This window comes from Canis lupus, chromosome 13 (assembly GCF_003254725.2).
Source record: "Canis lupus dingo isolate Sandy chromosome 13, ASM325472v2, whole genome shotgun sequence".
Classification (NCBI taxonomy): Eukaryota; Metazoa; Chordata; class Mammalia; order Carnivora; family Canidae; genus Canis; species Canis lupus.
Window position 1 is genome coordinate 13,268,267 of NC_064255.1, and position 21,579 is coordinate 13,289,845.

Below are 21,579 nucleotides of genomic sequence, written 5' to 3' on the forward strand. Positions count from 1 at the left end.
AAACTGCTGACCTAAAATGAAGTTTTATGCTGAATTAACCATTCTTACCTTAAAGGTGAAAATAATAAAGACTTTTAGTCAAAAGCTCATGATTAAAATAAGTTTTCTTTTAGGCTCCTGTTATAAAGAGGGGGAACCTACATCATATTCAATTTTAGTAAAACATAATCTCATATTACTTTGTAAACCAAACTAATGCTCTGCTTGATCCTATTGACATGCTTAAATATACTATTAACATATATGGAATAATTGACTACACTATGTCAAAATAAACAGCAGCAATAGCTTTAAACTGCTCATAACACATTTGACTCCACAACATGTTATAATCATCTAAGTTAATATTCCACTAGGAAAAATAATAAAAGACAATTTATAATTATATACTGATGTATAGTAACTCTTCCAGAATATATCCACATTTTATACTTGAAAACAGCAACTACCAAGGTTGCTCATTAACAGCTGACAGAACTTGCCTGCATATTGAAAAAAAGAGAAATATTCTAAAATATAAAAGAAAAAACAATGTTAAATTATGTGGAGAAAACACGTTTTAATGATTATTTTTTAAATAGTGTGACTATGAACTTCTTGAGGAAGAAAATCCAATTGTGTTTATCACCTAATAACTAAAGTTAATCTCATCTAATACAAGGCTTTGGCTACATTAGATCCTTATAAATCTTGAATAAATGAAAGAATGAATAAATACTAATCTAGCAATATGAACTAGATTTTCATACATTCTCTGCCAGAGCACAATTTTCTTTACAAAATAATGATGTTATATTAGATTAATCTGAGATATTCTAGATAATTCTGAAATACATAGTTGCAGAAGCGCAGGACACTCTACTTGTAATATTATTACACAGGCCCTGTTATTTTAAGTCAACTTTGAGTTGAAATCTCTTAGGGCTATAATATTGAACTATAGAGTTTAGGGATTATTAGAAAAGGTGTTTTTATGATTATGACAAAATGAAGTAGTTATCTTGAGCACTGAAATACGTAGGTATTTGAGTATATTGAAAATTATAATTTCAAGACTTATAAAAAATGTAGATGAATGCTTTAGCTGGTCATATTGTGAATACTCATGCATTAGTTTAGCAAATATTATTTAAGTATGTCTATGGTTCAAAAGCTATTCTAGGCACTGAGAATGCAACATGAACCAGACCCACCCACTCCTTACCTCATAGAGATAAATTTTATAGGATAAACCATAGGGCTAATGATTACAAGTGCAGGAAGAGTACAGAGACCAATGGTGAGTTATAATAGAAAAGCCTAACTTTCCCGAAGGTGACAATTTAAGCTAAAATTTCAAAAGGTAATTAGAATGATCTGGCTGAAAGGATGGAAGGAATAGTTCATAAAGATGTATTCAAGTAGTAAAGAACATGGTGTGTTTGGTTGGCAAAATAAAATAATCTATGTTTGGCCAAAAAACTAAACTGACTGTGAGAGTCATACTGGATGAATTTAGAGATATGGACAAAAGCTAGATCATGGACTCTCCTGTGGGTCATCACCAAATCTTAGTTTTATTTCTTTTTTTTTTTAAAGATTTATTTATTTATTTATGATAGAGAGAGAGAGAGAGAGAGAGAGAGAGAGGCAGAGACACAGGAGGAGAGAGAGAAGCAGGCTCCATGCCAGGAGCCCGACGTGGGACTCAATCCCGGGACTCCAGGATTGCACCCTGGGCCAAAGGCAGGCGCTAAACCGCTGAGCCACCCAGGGATCGCTTGGTTTTATTTCTAAGGTCATTGAGAAGCCACTGGAATCTTTAAAGCAGTGTTGTGATGTAATCAGATTTAAAAGCAATTGTCTACTACATTGTGGACCATGGAATAGAAGAACAAAAACTAATTTGTTTTCTCTAAAATATCTAGGAAACTATAGAATTAGCTTTGCATTATGTTTACTGACTCATTTAAAATATGAATTAAAGGTCTCACTATCTGCATATACTCCATAACTCTTTGAGTATTCTAATCAGCTATGAGCTTTACAAAATTTTCCCTGTACCATCAGACAGGTTTCTCTACGTCTCCCACTCTATCTCAATCTCTTAAAGTAGAGGGTCATATATTATCTTCATTTTCTTGAACAGAGCCTGGTATTATTAGGCATTCAAGAATGTCTGGTGAGCTGGAACTATTTTTATAAAGAATACTGCTTTGATGTCAGCCGATTTAAATTTAGAAATTTGGCCCTGCTAAGAGTCAAGTTTTTGAAGTCATTTTATTTCTGAAAATACAGTTAAATATTGAGTGTTTTCAAATACATTAATAGACATAGGATGATAGGTCTCTTTTATTTCTAATATTGACATTTTTAACCCAAGATATTCTACGTTTGTGTCTCAAATGTAATAACTAGCTATCTGAAATCAATAAAATGGTAAAGTACTGAAGGAGAGTCAGAAGGATCAATTCCAATTAAAATAGAGATTTGATAAAAGTATAATAACTTAAGTCACTGAAAAAATAATGAATGTACCATTTAGAATGTTTCCCATACACATAACTTAAACATAAGTAACTGAGAAATATTTATTTCAAAAGTAGATGGCACTACCAAATGGCAATTATATTCAGAAACACTATTTTTGAAAGAATATGGGAAAGGTTGAAACATGTAAGCTCTAAAATAGAGTTAGGAGATTATGACAATTGAGAAAATTTGAGCAACTTGGAATTTACCAAGGAAATGATATACTTAATTAAAATTTACTTGAAATTAGTTCAAAATTTCAGACCAATTTTCAAATCACTTTATTGAATGTAATAATTGACTACTATTTATTCTCTTTTCAATTTGAATTATTTTTCCTACTTCTATAAAATATTAATTTATAACCCCAGAATTTCTCACATCACTTGATGGCAAACTTTGGCTAAAGCGGTGTTTGTATTATTACTTGATCTATATAATAAAAATATGTCTAATAATTACCTGTCTTTTATTCAATGTGTTAGAGTAGTTTGTCAATGTTAGCTCATGCAATTTTCCAAAGAGAATGCAAAGCCTGAATAGAAGAAGGGCCTTTTCTTAATATTTTAATGATATTTACACCTTAAAAAATTTCCTGGTACTAAGAAAAAGTGGTCTACTTTATTAAGCAAATAATCAGTTTTATCATGATGTCTATATTCTTAGCAGTGGAAATATAGTAAGAACGTGAATAGAGAAGCAGGGTGATATTGATTTAATTCTTTACAGGGGACTACTCCATGTTAAGAATTCATTTTAGGATGCTTCTTAAAGAGAACTAAAGTAACTTCAGTATGAATTGTGATGGACATGAGCTTCTGAGATACATCTGTATGATTTTCAACTAGTTTATATAAGGATGTCTTGATTTTTCTCCTTCGTGTACTCTAAGCACAGAATGCTTGCCATTACTTACATCATGCTCTCTATAAACCATGCCCAATCACACTACATAAACCATATCCAGTTTGGAGAATATATGATGATGAGTTGGAAATAGAGTTGGAATAGGTATTCTGCACTTGAAACATGTTCAATTAATTAATATTTCCACTGATGCATATATCAATATAAATTAAGGCCCTTTATTTTTTGACACTACACTGACTTTTTTTTCATGATCTGCTCAGTGAAACTTGCTACCAAGAAATGGAAAAATACACATGCTACACTTCCTAGTTTTGTAAAAGATAGACTTATATTAATTAACTAGAAAATTACCAATATATTATTTGGCCTTGTGGTATGTTTTTCTATAAAAATCAGAAAGTTAATGGATTTTTAAACTTGAATCTGAATGAATGGATGTTACCTTTTCAAAATGACAAACCTCAGTACAGTCATATAGCTCAGGCAATAGGTAATTTAGATATAGAAGAGCAAGCTTTATAAAATAATCACCAGACAGAATGTTCCTATTTGCCCAAATTATCTATTTTCTTAATTGTTAAATAGCATCTGTGTAACATAAAAAATTCATGCAAATACTGAAAATTACTACATAGGATAAATCATCCCTGTGTAAATATGTACACTTATTAATAGAAACTGGTTATTTTATTTTCAAATTATTTCAACATCATAACTAGCATATAATATGCAATAGATATTTAGAACTTATTTTTATTATCTCTTTTATGCATTCTGTCTTTCTATTTTTACCCCCGCCCCCACCCAATATTTGCATTTCACTTCGATTTTTTTTTTAATTTTTGTGCTTTCAATTATTCAGGTTTTGGCTATTACTATCTATATTTTTCATCCACCTTAAACTTTTTTTTTTTTTTTTGCTTCCTACATCTTGGCTCTCTTTCAGCTCATTCTCTAATTAGAATCATTACCAAAATATAGCTTTGGCTGTAACTAAATGGGCACAAGTAAAATAACATCCAATACCTCTATGAGTAACAACTGCAAGCTCTTTAGTTCTTTCTATCTGTTCAGCATTTCTTGGTCTTCTCCTTGTACTTTGTGTATCTGCTTGATGAGGAGAGAGCCCGTCCTTGGATGTGTTGGGGTCCAGACCTGAATTTCTGAGATTCGTAACTTGCACTCGCTGTTCCTCGGAAAGTCTATGGATGGTGACAGCTGTAACACTGGATACAGTAACATCTGCAGATGTGCTAGCAACAGCAAAAGCACCAGTGGCAGTCCTGTTATGCTCCTCTAACTCACCAGTGGAGGTAGTGTGGGTCAATGTAGAAGAACCTGTGGGACACAGTAGCACTAGATGCTAACTTTTTCTTTTAAATTGTGTTTATTTTTTCTGATAAGTTTAATAAGTTATATTCCCTTCTATTACTTTAAGGATAATCAACATGAAGAGGCAAAACACAAACACGCCACTAAAATGTGAAGTAACCAGATCTGAGGATTGCTTTGTATTAATCAACCTATGAATAGATATCACACATCAATATACCACATTTTAAAGGTAACACATTAGAAGGGAAAAGGCGAAAGAATAAACCCACTATGTGGCCCTGAATCAATCTTTGTTATTTATCTACAGATGAATATTAGCAACAAATGCCTGGCAAGTGACAAATTTTGACAGAATGGGTAACTGTGTAACCACACTTTTCTCAAAAGTATGCTTTGAATAGTCTGTGCCATATCTCTTCATAATTTCTGGGAAAAATATCAAAAATTTCTATTCTAAAATAAGCAAGTGAAGGAGAATTTAAAATCAAAGCCAAAATTAAAACAAAATGATTAAAGAAATAAAACTCTGAAATAACTATTCTATGTAAATGCCTATCTTAACCTCACTTGCCAGAAAGCAGCCAACATGATAAATATTCAATGTCATGAGCTATATATGCTTTAGACTTCAGTGGGTTGTTTTCCGAAGTTGGGTAAATTTTTTTTGCTATTTTAAAGTAAAACTTGAGTTTAACCAATTTTCAACTAATTAAACAATAATTGTATTTAGAAATGATTGAAAATTAACCAATAATTTGGAATCTGTATTCCTAAACAACTAGCTTTAATAAGTGGTTGTTGAGGATTTCCAAATATCTCATAAGCATTTCACGGTATATATTTCTCTACATTCTTAACTTTATTAAGGTTTCATGGTAATTTAAAAATAGATTTAAAGGTGCCAAATTGGGCTTGTCTTTTTCCTTTGACTTAAACCTTTTTAAAAGATTGTCTATAGTAGTACATAATTATTATAAAATGAAAAAAGTAACCTAATAATAAAAGTATGAAATGGAACAAAGATATTTTCAAAAGGATCTTGACATCTAAACTGCTTAACAAGAAAAAATACTGAATGTTGGAAATATAGATACTAATTAGGAATAATCATCAGGTCCTGGTTAAAGATGTGTGAGTATTTTTCAAGGCCAATGAGTGGTATGTTTTCATATATCTGCCTTCTGCCTTCTCATAAACTGCATATTGGAATTCTGTCCACAATGTATAATTAGATATTGTAGACAAAAATACTTAAGTATATTTTAACCATCCTGCAAGAGGAAAATAATCACTTAAAGGTAGAGCATGCTCTACCTTTTTTTTTTTTTTTTTTTTTGTCCTCTCTTTGGCTAGTAGGGCCAGTAATTTTATTTTCTGCTTTAAAGTAAAAAAGGAAGCCAAACATGGGGTCCTCTCATTCATAAGCAAGCAAAGGGACACATGTCTGATACTAATTCTGCCAGCCTAAATTGTTATACTTTGGTTTAATTTGAACAAGAAATTCAAATGATTTAAGTGATTATATTTGGGCAGCCTGGGTGGCTCAGCGGTTTAGCGCCACCTTCAGCCCAAGGCCTGATCCTGGAGACCCGGCGTCGAGTCCCACATCGGGCTCCCAGCATCCAGCCTGCTTCTCCCTCTGCCTGTGTCTCTGCCTCTCTCTCTCTCTGTCTCTCATGAATAAATAAATAAAATCTTAAAAAATAATAAAATAAGTGATTGTATTTTAAGAGATCTACGGGTAAATGAGTTATGACAATTATGAGATGATTTTAAAGGCTTTTAATATATTTTAAAACAGTCAAAAAAAGTTGCCATTGAATATTTATCCAAGTCATTTTATGAAGATTACGATCTCCTAAATCCATGTTGGTTATGCAAACTGGCCAGTAACATTTACTAAGCTAATATTTAGTAAGATTTTTCTTTAATCACATGATTAAGCAATAACTATGCTAATAATACTAACATTTGGTAAATAACCCCATAATAAATCAGACATTTGAAATACCCATGTGCTTGTTACTATAAAAACAATTAACTGATCCATATGATTCACCTGGGGAATCAAACGGCATGTTCCATTTCTAGAAAGGAAGTATAAAATTGGGGAGGATGGACACTAATGCTTTAAAACTTTCCTTAACTGTATTATAATTCCCAGGCATTCAGTTTTAGTTTAAGGAAGGAAACTACTTAACTATAAACATATGTTGTGAAATACAATCTAAAAGTTTGAAAAATAATAGAATTTGTACTTTATCTCAAATCTCAATGTTCTGACCTTACTCCAAAGAGTAAACTGAATAGCTATTTATTGTATTGATCACTGAAGTCATTAACCTAAATAATCCTAAATAATCTCTATTCGTCAATAATATGGGTTATATTAAATAACGCAATAGATAAATAATCTCAATTTATATGGGTCAATAATTCTGGGATAATTCTTGGGAATGTGTCTAGTTTGCTTCTACAACCAATCCAAGACCTACAGACCAATTCCAAATGGGCATTTTCTTAAAGACAACAGGATGATTGTCTTCAATATTCATCCTGTTGTCCCCAATTATATTTGGGACATTATTTAGATAGTCTAAATAGACTCTCATAGTCTCCAAATATGAGAGAACTGATTTTTCTTAGCCTTTAGATCCAGGATTTGCTGTGAATCCCTGGGTGGCTCAGTGATTTAGCACCTGCCTTCCGCCCAGGTTGTGATCCTGGAGTTCCAGGATTGAGTCCCACATCAGACTCCCTGCATGGAGCCTGCTTTTCCCTCTGCCTGTTTCTCTGCCTCTCTCTCTCTCTCTCTGAGTCTTTCATGAATAAAAAATAAAATATTAAAAAAAGATCCAGGATTTGCTAGCAATTCCAATCTTAAAATCTTCAGTAATAGAACTCTACTTTTGGCTAATGGTGGTGGTGATTCAGTACTACCTTCTTAACCGGATACAGAACAAGTTGGAGTGTTGGAATGAAGTACTGAAAAGTAATTTATTTAACCATCATAGTCCAACTAGATATATATTTCAACCAGCTATTTTGCTAACTAGTTGTTATGTTTCATGTATATTTTGTGTTCATACTCTTTCTTCCCCATACTAGAATGCAAGCGCTCCAAAGGCTGAGATTTTTGTTATTCTATTCTATTCTATTCTATTCTATTCTATTCTATTCTATTCTATTCACAGCATCTAGAACAGTGCCTGGTACATAGTAGATGCTCAAGAAATAGTCATCAAAAGAATAATAAATGAATAACGTTAATAATAATGCTAAAATAATATTAACAATAATACATTTCATAAACCAAATATGATTATAATTTTACTATGGAAAAGTCATATTTCAAACATATAATGTTGAAGAGAAGTTCTAAGGTGAGGAAAACTGACAATTTTGTTTTTAACTTTCAAAGACAAGAACACCTGGGTGGCTCAGTGGTTGAGTGTCTGCCTTTAGCTCAGGGCATGATTCCAGAGTCCTGGAATCGAGTCCTATATCAGGCTGCCTGCATGAAGCCTGCTTCTCTCTCTGCCTATGTCTCTGACTCTATCTCTCTGGTGTCTTCCATAAATAAATACAATCTTAAAAAAAAAAAAACTTTCAAAGACATCATTTTGAAAAAGTGTGGAATCTGAAGATTTATTTGCATAAGTGAGAGTTACTTGAAGATTTGTGTCATAATTCCCAAACCTTAAAAGTGTACAATGTTCATGTGAATTTGGTTTACTTAGAATGTTCAAATTTCTGTAGAGTGAAAAGTAGTCATATCTTATAATAGCAAAAGACAGAAGTGCATCTAAATGTAATTAAATATGTTTGATATATAAAATAGAATAACTTCTATAAAAATAACATTGATTTCCTTTATAAGGCAATAAAATCATCCATCAACATAAAGTTATATCATATATAACCATTTTATCTAAAATGTAGACCAATTTAGCATACTGGTTTTGGTACCACTTTAAATTGGCAGTGTTTGAAACACAGATTTTTAAATTGTCAAAATGCACCATTTACCATTTAACAGTTTAAAAACACTCAACGTTTTTGCATACATACTGTTTTATGAGGTAATTGCCAATGTTGGAAAAAGCCTTAGGATTATGCATAGCAACAATCCATTATTAAATATATTATATTGCTAATTCAATATTAAAATATATTTTGTTTTCTTTTAAAAATTTAAGTATGCTACACAATTAAGAAAACATTATCTTTAATAGCACAGTATTAAATGCATGTGTTACACAACATACAACCGAAATTAAGGAATAAAATGTACATCAGAAGATCCATTCTTCATTCGAAATCAAATTATGTATACAAGTTGTGTTTTCACAATTAGATTATCCTGCCATTAAATTGCTTGAGATATATTTAGAAATTAGATATTTACAATATAAACACAGGTTTAAGGTATATTTTATTAATATTCCTTAATAAAACATTTCTCAATATAACAAAAATAAAATGAAATGGTTTACATATATAAGCATGCTTCTATAAATCATAACTATATGTCATCTTTGGAACTATGATAATGGAAAATGACATATGTTACACATGTAAATAGGCAAATTTATTTAACAGTAATCCTTACAATATGGAATTTGGATTATATTATGTATCATAATGAAAATTATATTTTTGAAGGCTTTCTTATTTCAACAATATATCTTCAAGAGACTAAGCATAATTTATATAAAGCCATTTTTAAACGTGTTATTTAGAAAATCTAACAAATGAAAACTAATTTCATAATTGAATTTTAATCTATGATCAAATTTATCCTTACAGATTTTTAAAACAATTTTGTGCCACTGTACTTCGTAATTATTGTCTAACTCATCACAGAATTGAAGAACAGAATATGTTGCTAGAGATACGAGCGGATGGCCCAATATGTACAGAGCTATGTAAGTACATGTTAATGATAATTACAGATTCAAAGAAGTGGCTTTTAGATATTTATGTTTGGCATGTTATTTTATATAAAGAATATATTCTGTTCCATTAACTTTAATATTTCAAGTGAAACATTTGAATGAGTTTAATTAACAAAATAATTATAAGTGAATAATTTTGTGGCATTACGATATATAATGAAAAAAATGCAATAAACATTTAACATGAAAACATGCAAAAGGAAAAATATACAAAATAACATCAAAATAAAATCTAAATACAACTAATGCAACAATTATATTTGGGACATTATTTAGATAGTCTATAAATTTTAGCATATATATTTTAATGTATATGTTGTAGTTCTTTAATATTACTTGGATAAAACTTAAAAACATGTTAATAAGTGAGGTAACTTGAAAATTAATTGCAGTATGTGGGAACGAGGTAAAACAAAGCCACTGCTTTGTTACATTCTATAATTTTCAGGAAGCATATTGTTTTTCAGTACATAACCTAGGTAGGTATTTTACACATTATTAATTCCAGTATGCTAAAATCTACATAGTTTAGCATTTTACAGTACAAATTAGGGAATGAATTTATACTATGAATATTCAACTTAGAAAAGAGATGGGTAAACTGAGAGAATTTTAAGTGAAACAATACTGAAAAAAAAGTTTTTAATGTAATTTTAAAGAACGGGTCTATATTAGTCTGACAGTTTTTATTTTAAATTAAAATGCTGCATTTATATTGAGATTACATAAGATTATGATCTTAAAATATCTAATTAAATTAAAATAATATACTCTTGATTATAAGATGCCTCTCTAAGGAAAAAAAAAAAAAGCATTCTACCAAATTCAACTATGACATGACAATACAAAAACCCTGTCATATGTATTCAGATTTCTGAGATGTTAAAATGTGAAAAGATAATTGATCTTCATAGAATTAAAAAGAAATCGATATTTCAAGTAGCTGATTTTTCTGTTGACAAATTAATTTAATTAGGCGTGTACTAATTTAAAAATGGAATTGAAACTTTAAATATAAATTGTTTCTGAATTGAATATATGTTTGTGTTTCTATTTATATATTTGAATTCAAATTTGTAAGCATTAAATAGGGAAGTTAATATTAAATTTTGCAAATGGATTTGTTATTGTTTATCAGGTACAAGAGATCAGGCTGATTTAATATGCAAACTAAGTGAATTAATATTTGCAATCTAAGCTGAAACTGATGATAGCAAGATTTAATGATACATCTACTAAATTAACATTTACTGTGAGTAAATAAACAATTAAATTAAAACAAATATCCATCAAGATATTTACTAGTGTCAGGTTGTTTACATGCAAGATAAAAATCCCATATTCTGAATTGTTTGAACTGTTGATAAATTCACATGCCAAGCAACCATAAATACCTTTATCTAAATGAAATATAGCAAATATCATAAGTTTTAGAAAGTATATGGAGAGTACTGTATAGGGCAACCATGACAAAACTATATATAAAATATATTTGTGATAAATATATTACATATATATTGTAGATCTCTGAATGTTACACTAAGTATCACAGTTTTGTTATAAAAATGTGAGAGAATAGACATTTCATTTCTTAATACTAAAAATAAAGAGTATGGTAGGGAAAACTTGAGTTTTGAAGATATTCTCTCTCTTAAAAGACCATTTCTTGCAACATTAGTTGATTAAAGTTGCAGAATAAAATTTTCTTATCATTTATTCCTTTTCAAACATATTGGAAGTCTCAATTATGTGTAGTGGTGGATCCTAGGGGTCATTTCTTAATGTACCCAACCACAAACACACACACACACCACTCGTAGGAATAAATACCCACAAAATACAAACTGAAATCTTTGGCACAACTGAGTGTAATATTCTTCCATAAGGTCACAATACTGACAATAAAACTCAAAGACCTGGGTTTCAAAATGAAATCAATGTCACCCTTGCCACATTTCATGAGAATATGAGAAAGGGACAGATTGTCCCTCCACACCTTTCTAAAACCGTCTAGAATCTTGAATTTTTAGGCTTCACTCTTGCAGCAGCTCTTATCTCTCAGCTAAAGTAGAAGTATTTATCATTCAACAAACAAAATGTAACTTAACACACACTTGTTTAATTTCCTTCCACACCAAATTTTATGGAATAGCTGCCAGTTCCCTTGGAAGATTTAAAGGTGCTATTAAGAAAAATGAATACTAATATTTCCTATTCCAAAGTATTACATCAGGAATTCCTTCACTTTCAGAGCCTTGCAAGGTGATATTTGATATGTATTAATAACTTTTTGAAGGTAGAAAGCATGTCTCAAATGTATGCATCCCCACTTCCCCTTGAATGTTTAATGAGTTTGAGAGAAGAATGAACAGGGCTAAATATACTACTTTAATTTCTAATATATATTATATATATGTATAATATGTATATTACATATATAAATATATGTACTATTGAGTGTCAAAGGTATTTCTGAGGATATAAGAAATTGAACCTGGGATGCCTGGGTGGCTCAGCGGTTGAGCGTCTGCCTTTGGCTTAGGGCATGACCCCCCATCTGGCTCCCTGCAAGGAGCCTGCTTTTGCCTCTGCCTATGTCTCTGCCTCTGTCTCTGTGTCTTTCATGAATAAATGAATACAATCTTAAAAAAAGAAATTGATTCTGTTCAGATGTGTTCAAACAATATTAAAACATTCCATTATAACAAAACTGCAATTTTTATGGTTTATGATAGAAAAGAGAGGAAGAACCATCCAAAAACATGTAAGTCACTCCTTCATTTGTGTTTTCTCAAATGGGGTTAGCATTTCCCTTCTTTTCTGTTTTCCAGCCCCCTTTTCATCCCTTAAAAAATATCTTAGAATAATGATATTTGGCATAGTGAAGGAGAAAGGAGAGAAGTAAGGACAAGGAAATGGCGAAGTTACCCTTTCTACTATCATGGTTAAAAGGAAAAATAAGAGGCTTACTTCTGACCCACCATGTCTCTGACTCCTTCTCACCTTGACTATCTGACCTTGTCCATGTTTGCCCTCTATTTCATTCTATAATGGCTTCTAGTTCACAGAGGGTGGATATCCTTCATTTTCCATTAATTTTAAGTGTTCCTCTTTTCCTAAAGCCTAAAGTACAAAGTTTATATAACACTAGTTTTATATATGTGATATGATTTAGAGGGAACCAAGGAGCTATCCTTACCCCAACATTTTTCTGATGTACCCCAATAGTACTGATAGATGCTCTGTGGGGTTAGTTACTGCCTCTCAAGATTTTCCTCTTAAAATCTACACAAATAGATTCCTGGTTGAGAGAACACATACTAGAGTAATTGCTTTACTATTCAGTTTGAATTAGTTTATTGTAAAGTCTTCTCAAAATAAGTAATAGAGACACTTTTAGAAACGTGTTTTTGAGGAGTGTGAAGCTTGCAGATCAGTGAATGCTCCTGGTTGAGGCATTTACCATAAATTGATACCTGGTCTCATGTGATTGTTATATGATTAGAAGAAATGGGTTCATTACTAACAAGTGGGGTATAAGGGAGGTGTGGGCGGGTAGGAAAGGGCTGACATTATGAAGAAAAGACTATTACAGTGTTGATTTTTGAAAGGTTGCTGAGCAACTGGTGAGTATCTGCATAATATGTTAAAGTAGAACAGCCTAATAAGAAACTGAAGCCAAGAAAGGTCTTATTTTCCTACATCATACACTCTGTAAGACACTTTTTATTCTATAGCAACTAATTAATTAGTAGCAGAAGTGATTTGCTTAAAAATAAATGCCAATCTGGCTGAGAAAAGTAGCATGTTGGAGGATAAAAAAACCTTCAGAAATAGTAAGAACCTGTAGAGTTTATCTTCAAAAGCTACCATTAACCAAAAAGGCACATATATTACACATTAAATATCGGGGTATTATGTATAATTATGTTAGGATATTTAAAATATGTATTTCCATATGGAAAGGTAAAATTTTATATTCCTTCATGTAATTACTCTGCTAAGTTCCTTTTTTAATTTTCTCACCAAGAATACATTTTATTTCAAGACAGTATGAAAACGCTATCTCTTAATATCATCAATAAAATGAAGGTATGAATACTATAACAATGATAGCTAAAAAACAATGATGGCTGAAATTTACATTTATACTTGGTTTCAAATATATTTTAGTTCTTTAGTTTAATTATGGAAAAAGATGTACTAAAGTTGAGAGATAAAATGTGGACAACTGACTTAGGAGGACCTCAAAAATCATCTATTCTAACATTGTGACATATGGTCAACTCTCTTTGACACTTTCTACTCTAAGGGTAGAAAGTTTGATCCTCTGGGTGATATATATCAGAAGGTTAATTAGAGCTTCCTTCACTCAAATCTTCCCTGGGGAAGAGACACATAAGTTTGTATTTTAAATACAAAAGAATCCCATCTCTTTTAGAGCAGAAGTTACTTGGAAAGACAGGAAAATTAAGAAAAAATACGAACAAAGAGATTCGGCAAGAGACTTGTGCTTTTACATTTTTTCTAGATATTGGAAAAATAAATTTTATCTCAAATTTATTCTAGAGAAAGTAAATCTTATTTACTTAATGAATTTTTCTATTCTTCATTATTTCTATACCAAAGAGAGGATTTTTTCCCTTTTCTATGTTACATTAGCATTTCAAATATCTGACTTTAAAACCTGAGACATAAAAAAAAAATAAATAAATAAATAAAAATTAAAAAAAAAATAAAACCTGAGACATGCTATCTTCCTTTTCTCTACTCTTATTTTTCACACACATGAATTAAATGACTCCTGTGCATCAAGCACAAATACAACCCCCCAACACACAAACACACACGCACTCTTCTCTGTCTCACATGGATTCCATCCCTGCTTTGCAAATGAGCCATCATGAATTTAAAAAATCAGAGCCATGTAATATGTTCAATGAAAGACACAGGGAGAGCTATGAAAATACAGCTGTAAAGCCATTAGCTATGCTTCCAAAATGGGAAAAACGTTCTAGTGGAAAAGACATTTAAAGGATGAGGAATCAAAGAATAGCCTAGTCAGAGGTAACAAACAGCTTAGGAAAAAGGTGTGGCAGGGGAAAATGCAAGACATGCTCAGGCAATTGCAAATTATTTGGTATGGCAGGAATGAAAAGAGAGTGATAGAAGATTTGGTAGGAAGACACCAATGCTTGAAGATCCAAGAAATTTCGACTGGAAAACATAATTTTGAAAGGCTAAGGCATCACTGAAGAATATTAAGCAGATGACTGACAGGACAAGATTGACACATTAGAAGGATTGTAAATGCTGTAATGTGGAGAAGATGTTAGAACTAATACGGACGAAAGGCAGGACAAATATTTGCTGACTCCACCATATGTCCATGAGCCCTGGAAATAGAGTTGCTAAACTTAGTAAATAAAAATATGGTACGCTAGCTTGAATTTGAATGTCAGATAAACATTTTTCCCCCTATAAGGATGTTCTGTGCAACACTTTTGGCAGAGTTATAGTAAAAACTATCCACTATTTTTCTGAAATTCAAATTCAAACAAGAATCCTGGATATTATCTGGAAACTCTACTTTGAAAACAATTCTGTCTTACAACCTCTGAAAATTTTCTGTGTACCACACAAGTAAAAACTATTAATAAATATTAATCAATTAAATTTGACTGATTTGACTGATTTGACTGATCCTATGTCATGCCTACTCCTATGGAATGAAGGAGTAGGCATGACAAGGTAATAAGAACATCTAGACAAAATTCATATGACCATCTTTTTATGAAATGAAAAGTAAAAGGCAGACAAGTTGACTGAGCTGTGCTAGGACCTTTTATTCTCTTTTTATTTAAACTCTACATTTTGTTTTTAGTATTAAAAATAGCTAATACATTAGCTCTTTCTATTCTGTACTTGAAAAAATAATATTGAGAATTAAATCTATAGATGATTCACTCAAAACGTTGCCAGCTTTCATATTAATGCTTCAAGCCAAAGAAACCTGAACTGAAGATATATTTACGGCAAGAACTTAATGGACATTGAATTGCATCCAAGCAAAAAAAAAAAAAAAAAGAATTGTATCCAAGCACTAAAAATGGCAATGAATGCTGAATAAAGACATCATCCTCAAATAATCAAGTAAGACTTTTTGACCTGTTAGTCTTTTCTCATCCTTGTTTTCTTCTATGATAGAAAGTACAAAATGAAAGTAGAAAATTCAGTTATCTCTCTTTGTCCTTATACTCTTACATATATATGGATATATATATATATTTAATATGTACATATATATGAGATATTTACAAACACTATTATATGCATATGTATATATATAGAGAAAAAACATATATAAATATTATGTATTTCTAATTCTATAGAGACACGCATAGACAGTATATATATATCAGTATATATATATATATATATATATACACATATCTATATGCTGTAAATTCTGAAAAAGGTTTCTAGAGTAAAGATGTTCTAATTCATCAAGATTGCATACATTTGATTGGCAGACTTTCTGATGAAAAAAGTTAATTAAAACAAAGGAAGATTTCTTACCATTAAAGTCGTTTTAAATGTCTGAACGTTTTATATCTAACCAGATGATTTTGGTATACTGTAACTGCAATATATCAAAGGTAATAATATGGATATCCAAAAGTTCTGAAGTATATTTTTTTACTTTTATAAGGGTGATGGAAACTTGCTTTTCTCACTTTTCTCACTTTTCTCAGGGTGGTGTCTTTGTATCTCCCCAAATTTCTGAACACAGTCGATTAGCACATTATAAACATATTTGCTTTCTAATATGTTTAAATGGCTAGATAACAGAACAATTTAAAGAAACATATTATAAAGAGCAATGGCCAATTACTGAGTACTAAATATGTTCTAGACAACCATTATCAGCTTATTTCATCCTCAAAAGTACCTGTAAGCTGAGGCTATTAAAGCTCAAAGCAGCTTAAAACAACCTGGCTCACTTGGCAGGTAAACTGGGAGCTGGGATTTGGATTTCAAATGTACAATCAATCCCAAAATCACAATCCTAACTCCTGTGAAATAGATACATCTCTATTTGGCCTCCTCAATATATCATAGCATATAAACACTTGTGTCTGAATCAACATGTAAGTTATTTATTTATGCTTTATTTTCATTGTGCTTCTTCCCCATCACCTGCTCCTGCAACACCTATCTTTTTCTAGGTCCTTCTTGCAATTATCTTGCCTCAGAGGAGGATGGTTCTGTAGGGCTAAACGGGAAATTTGCTCTAAGATCTCTCCAAAGAACTTTCATCTTTGGCTAAGATTCTCATCTCTGGCTTGTCAAAAGAACTGCAGAAGAATTTGCTTTCAAGGGATATGTGGGTTTAAACAGTAACTGGGTGCCTTTCTCCCCATTGTCCATACACTGCAAAGGCCTTTTTAATTCTTGTGCAGCACAAGGGAAAAGGAAGTGCCAATGTTTCTTCTACCCTCCCTCCATGATGACCTGGACAGGATTTTCCTTCTGTTGGGCACAATGGTGGCTCTCAAATTCATTTGAGTTTAAAAGAACAGAGTTACATTTCTTGCCCACTCAAGTCTGTGGATAAATTTCATACCTCTTTCACTTGCAAATATAGCCAAAATACATACCACACTCCAATGGCCTGTCTTGTCATTGTCCTTAATTTCAACTTGATATATGACGCCTCTGTGTTCTATTTCCTCCTTTAATCATGACAGTGTTTCCTCATAAAACCACTCTTAGTAATCTAATTTAACTTATCTTTAAAAAATATCAGCTGCTTAATAGTTAAAAGACTCACATTATTATCCCTGAGGCTTCTTACCATGTTGCTAAATTGGATTTTTTTTTTTTTTAAGCATGAACAAAGCTTCTGCAAATTTCTGGGTCTAACTGTCACCTACAAGGACTTCTCCAATCTTCAGAATATTTTATGGAAGGTACACTTTTTTTTCCTCAGTCCCGCATAAATTGTATTATTCAAAAAGAGTAGATGCTTGTCTATAAAGACTTGTCCTAGAAACCCAGGAATCAATTAGTTTTCAGCAACTATTCCTTGATGATTCAAAGTCCTATTAATCACAGCCTCTAACAATTACCAATCGTTTACTTCCAGTAAGTTCCATGATAAACATGTTACATTTAATCTCTGTAAATCATAGGTGGTAGATTTTTTCGGTAGATTATAATTCATATAGTCAAGGGTAAATACCTTAATTAAGGTTATTCACTCATATATTCAACTCATGCATTTATTTAACAAGAATTTATTGAGTACCCATTCCATGCCAGGCACTGAATGATCCAGAGGTCAGTAGCAGACAGTATGTTTCCTAAAAGAGATTATATTCAAGTAAGGGAGACAAAGAATGTATCTATTTATTTTAATAGCTGATGGGGAAGCACAGAGTGATATTTGAGCTAAAACCTTAAAAAAATGAAATAGTGAAATATAAAAATAAAATACCTGATTTATGTAGCACTTTTATTCAGACTGCCAGGTTCTATAGCTTGTATTGTTAATTTCAGTGATATACTGCTTCCTATACAGTTATGACTTAGGCATTTCACTTTATTTCTCTGTAACTATGTTCCATGGTCTCTTGTGCTCTATATTTCTATGAAGTAATATGTATTTTTATTCAATATAAATCATATTTTGATAATAAAATTTAAATATGTGAATTCCACATCATGAATAAAATTTAATAGCATCACTATTTTTGTTTTATTCAATATATACATGTATATTAGATGTCTACTTGTCACTGTTACATGACAGGATACAATGGTGAGGGAGAGAGATGTTGGAAGTAGAGAAACAAGAAAAAACATAACAAAACAAAATGACTACACTATGTTAGTGTGTTACATTAATGTGGCCACAAATTCTTTGCAACTCCTTCTATCAAGAAGTAGAGGCTGTTTTTTCACCCCTTGGATTTAGCCTGTCTTCCTGACTGGCTATGATCAACAGAGTATAGCAAAAGTGCAACTGTGTACTTGGGATATTTCTCTGAGACTGTCATGTAAGGAAATATATCTAGCCTATCAGAAGACGAAGGGCACAGGAGGGGAACTGAAGTGCTCCAGTTGACAGTACTGAGTGAGGCCATATTGGGCCTTGTGACCCAGTCAACTCTCCAGCATAACACAGCTACATACGCAAGCCGAGAGGCAGGCTGACAAGGAACAAAATTATGAATGTATGTTTACAGGTTTTAAACCTGTAAAACTTGGAGTAGCTTTTCCAAGCCATGGTTAACTGAAACAATTAGTAAAATGCAGAATATTATAGGAATATATAATAGAAACACTAATCTGGTTTTGTAGGTGACTCAATAAAGAGAAGCTTTCTGAAGGAAATGTTCAAATAAGAAAGATGAATAGAGCTTCCAAAGTGAAGAGAAAGGAAAGAGATGGTCCAGATGAGTGTCTACATGGATAAAGGCCATAAGGCACGACAGATTTTCTTAGTTTCTAGGAGTTAAAGAACATTTAATATGCATGAATCACAAATTAAAGCAGGAAATAATAAGAATTTAAGCTAAAAATATAGGTAGAATGCATATTATAAGAACGTGGTGCAGTAGGTATTGTACAAGACACTAGAAGATATTTGGACTTTGTCATGAAGTCAACAGAAACAGTTCCTCAAGTCCACTCTCCAACAAAGACCGTATTTCTCCCATCCTTTCACAGAAACAAACATATTTCTTAAAAGAAGGTAGTATTGTGATAGGATGCATTCTCTTTCACTGATGGAAAACATAAAAGCCTTCTTGAAATTAGAGTAAAATCTTAGTAATTTTTAAATGTGGTCACCTGGTGATCCTTTCAAATTCACAATTAGAAGATACTTAACTTTTTGGGTGCCTGGGTGGCTCATTTGGTAAGCATACAACTCTTGATTTCAGCTAGGGTCATGATCTTGGGGTCTTGGAATCAAGCCCAGTGTGGGAGGGGAGTCTGCTTGAGATTCTCTCTCTCCCCCTCTGCCTGGCCCCTCCCCCCACTCATATGCAACTTAGGATTTTTTGACTATAAAATAGTGCAAAAGTGATACGCATTCAGTAAAATTGTACTTTAGATTTTGAATTCAGAGCTTTCTTAAGCTAGCAATATGGAGCTGCCATGCCCGGTCAGCCTGCAATCACAAGAGTAAACAACCGATTACACTTAAACCATTGTGTACTCATACAACCTTTTCACTTTTCATTTCCAATACAGCATTCAATAAATTACACAGGATATTCAACCACCTGATTATAAAATATTTCTATTGATAATTTTGCCTAACTGTAGGTTAATGTACTCATTCCGAGCATGTTCATGGTAGGCAATGTTAAGCTATGATGTTTGGTAGGTTAGGTGTCTTAAATGTATTTTTGCTTGTTTTTCTTTCAACTTATTTTTTCTTTTTTTTTCTTTTTTTAAGATTGATTTTTATTTTATTTATGATAGAGAGAGAGAGAGAGTGAGAGAGGCAGAAACATAGGCAGAGGGAGAAGCAGGCTCCATGCAGGGAGCCCGACATGGGACTAGATCCCAGGTATCCAGGATCACACCCTGGGCGGAAGGCAGGCGCTAAACCGGTGAGCCACCAGGGCTGCCCTCATGTGAATAGTTTGGATTGATTTAGTAGTTCTCAAATTTTTTATTGTGAAATGCTACCTTCATCATATTTGTCTAAGAAAAAAAATTAGAAAACTTCTCTTACAAATAAACTGAATCATTTTCTCAATAAGAAGTGTATCCTCATTTTAAAAAAATCAATCATAACACTTGCTAATCAGCCCTTCTAATCAACAAGAAGTAGCCAATATGTCACTAGGTTAATTTAATTACAGTGCTAAGTAAATAAAATTGATATTTTTGTTTGCATGTAAGGCCCTGTGATGGGTAAAATTTAATTAAGCTTTTTGAAATAGTGACAATAATAAACTGTTATTATTCTTCTAGAGAATCCCAAAAAGGAATCATTAGGTTACAAGATCTATTCGAGCTCCACAAATCTATGAAAATAGAGTTCAATTTAAGTAATATATTCCTCTTTCTCTTTCTCTCTCCCTCCACTCCTATACTTCCCTTCTTCCCTCCTTTCTTCTTATTTTCCTTTCTTTCCTTCTACAAACTGTATTAGGGATTCAATAGGTTCCAGGTATTCATCTGGTTCTAAAATGATCAAAGGAAAGGAAAAGATTTCAAGAAAGTAAGCACAAGGATTTCAGGAAGGTTAGTATTATGAAGGCACAAACACAGGAGCCAGTACTGGTGTATTCCTAAATTGTTAAGGATAATCTAAATCACATTGGCTTATTCTAAGATTTTTTGTGCTGACACTGGAATGATAACAACAAAAACAACAACAAAAGCCTGTATGAGAAGATTTAGAGACACAATTTTCCACTCAAAGAGAACAGCAAATAAAAAGAACCTAATGCTGAAAAGAAGATGCTATGTTCCTGAGGCAGTGAGAGAATGTTAAGTATTAGGAAATTAGGGACTTGTATACTATTGAAGGCTTTTGGATTTTATTTTCTAATTTATTCTAAGTAAGCAACATAGAGGGAATATCTGATTTAAATTTAAATAGATCACCTTGCTATTAATGGATAATATGTCTGTATGCATGTGTGTGCATGTGTGTGCGTGCTTGTATATGTGTATAGATGGATATAGTGAGCTGATGATGGTCATAGTTTGCTGCTATGGCAAGAAATATGTGACACAGTGGCGTGTGGAAGAAAATGAGGTAGATTTCCTGGCCCTTTTCCCCACTAAAGCATTCCAGAGATGAAAAAGTTCGAAAACAGCGATTACAGAGCTTCTGCACCAGAATGCACATTTGCAAAGGCTGAAAAGGTAAATA

General features: G+C 32.0%; 1 protein-coding gene across 1 annotated transcript in view; it reads right to left on the reverse strand.

The window, feature by feature from the left end:
- CSMD3 (CUB and Sushi multiple domains 3) overlaps positions 1-21,579 on the reverse strand; it is a 1,170,241-nt gene that overhangs the window by 702,153 nt on the left and 446,509 nt on the right. Inside the window, exon 7 of the mRNA XM_049093360.1 lies at positions 4,408-4,719. Coding sequence (XP_048949317.1) covers positions 4,408-4,719 — 312 coding nt within the window. The remainder of the gene's footprint in view (positions 1-4,407; positions 4,720-21,579) is intronic.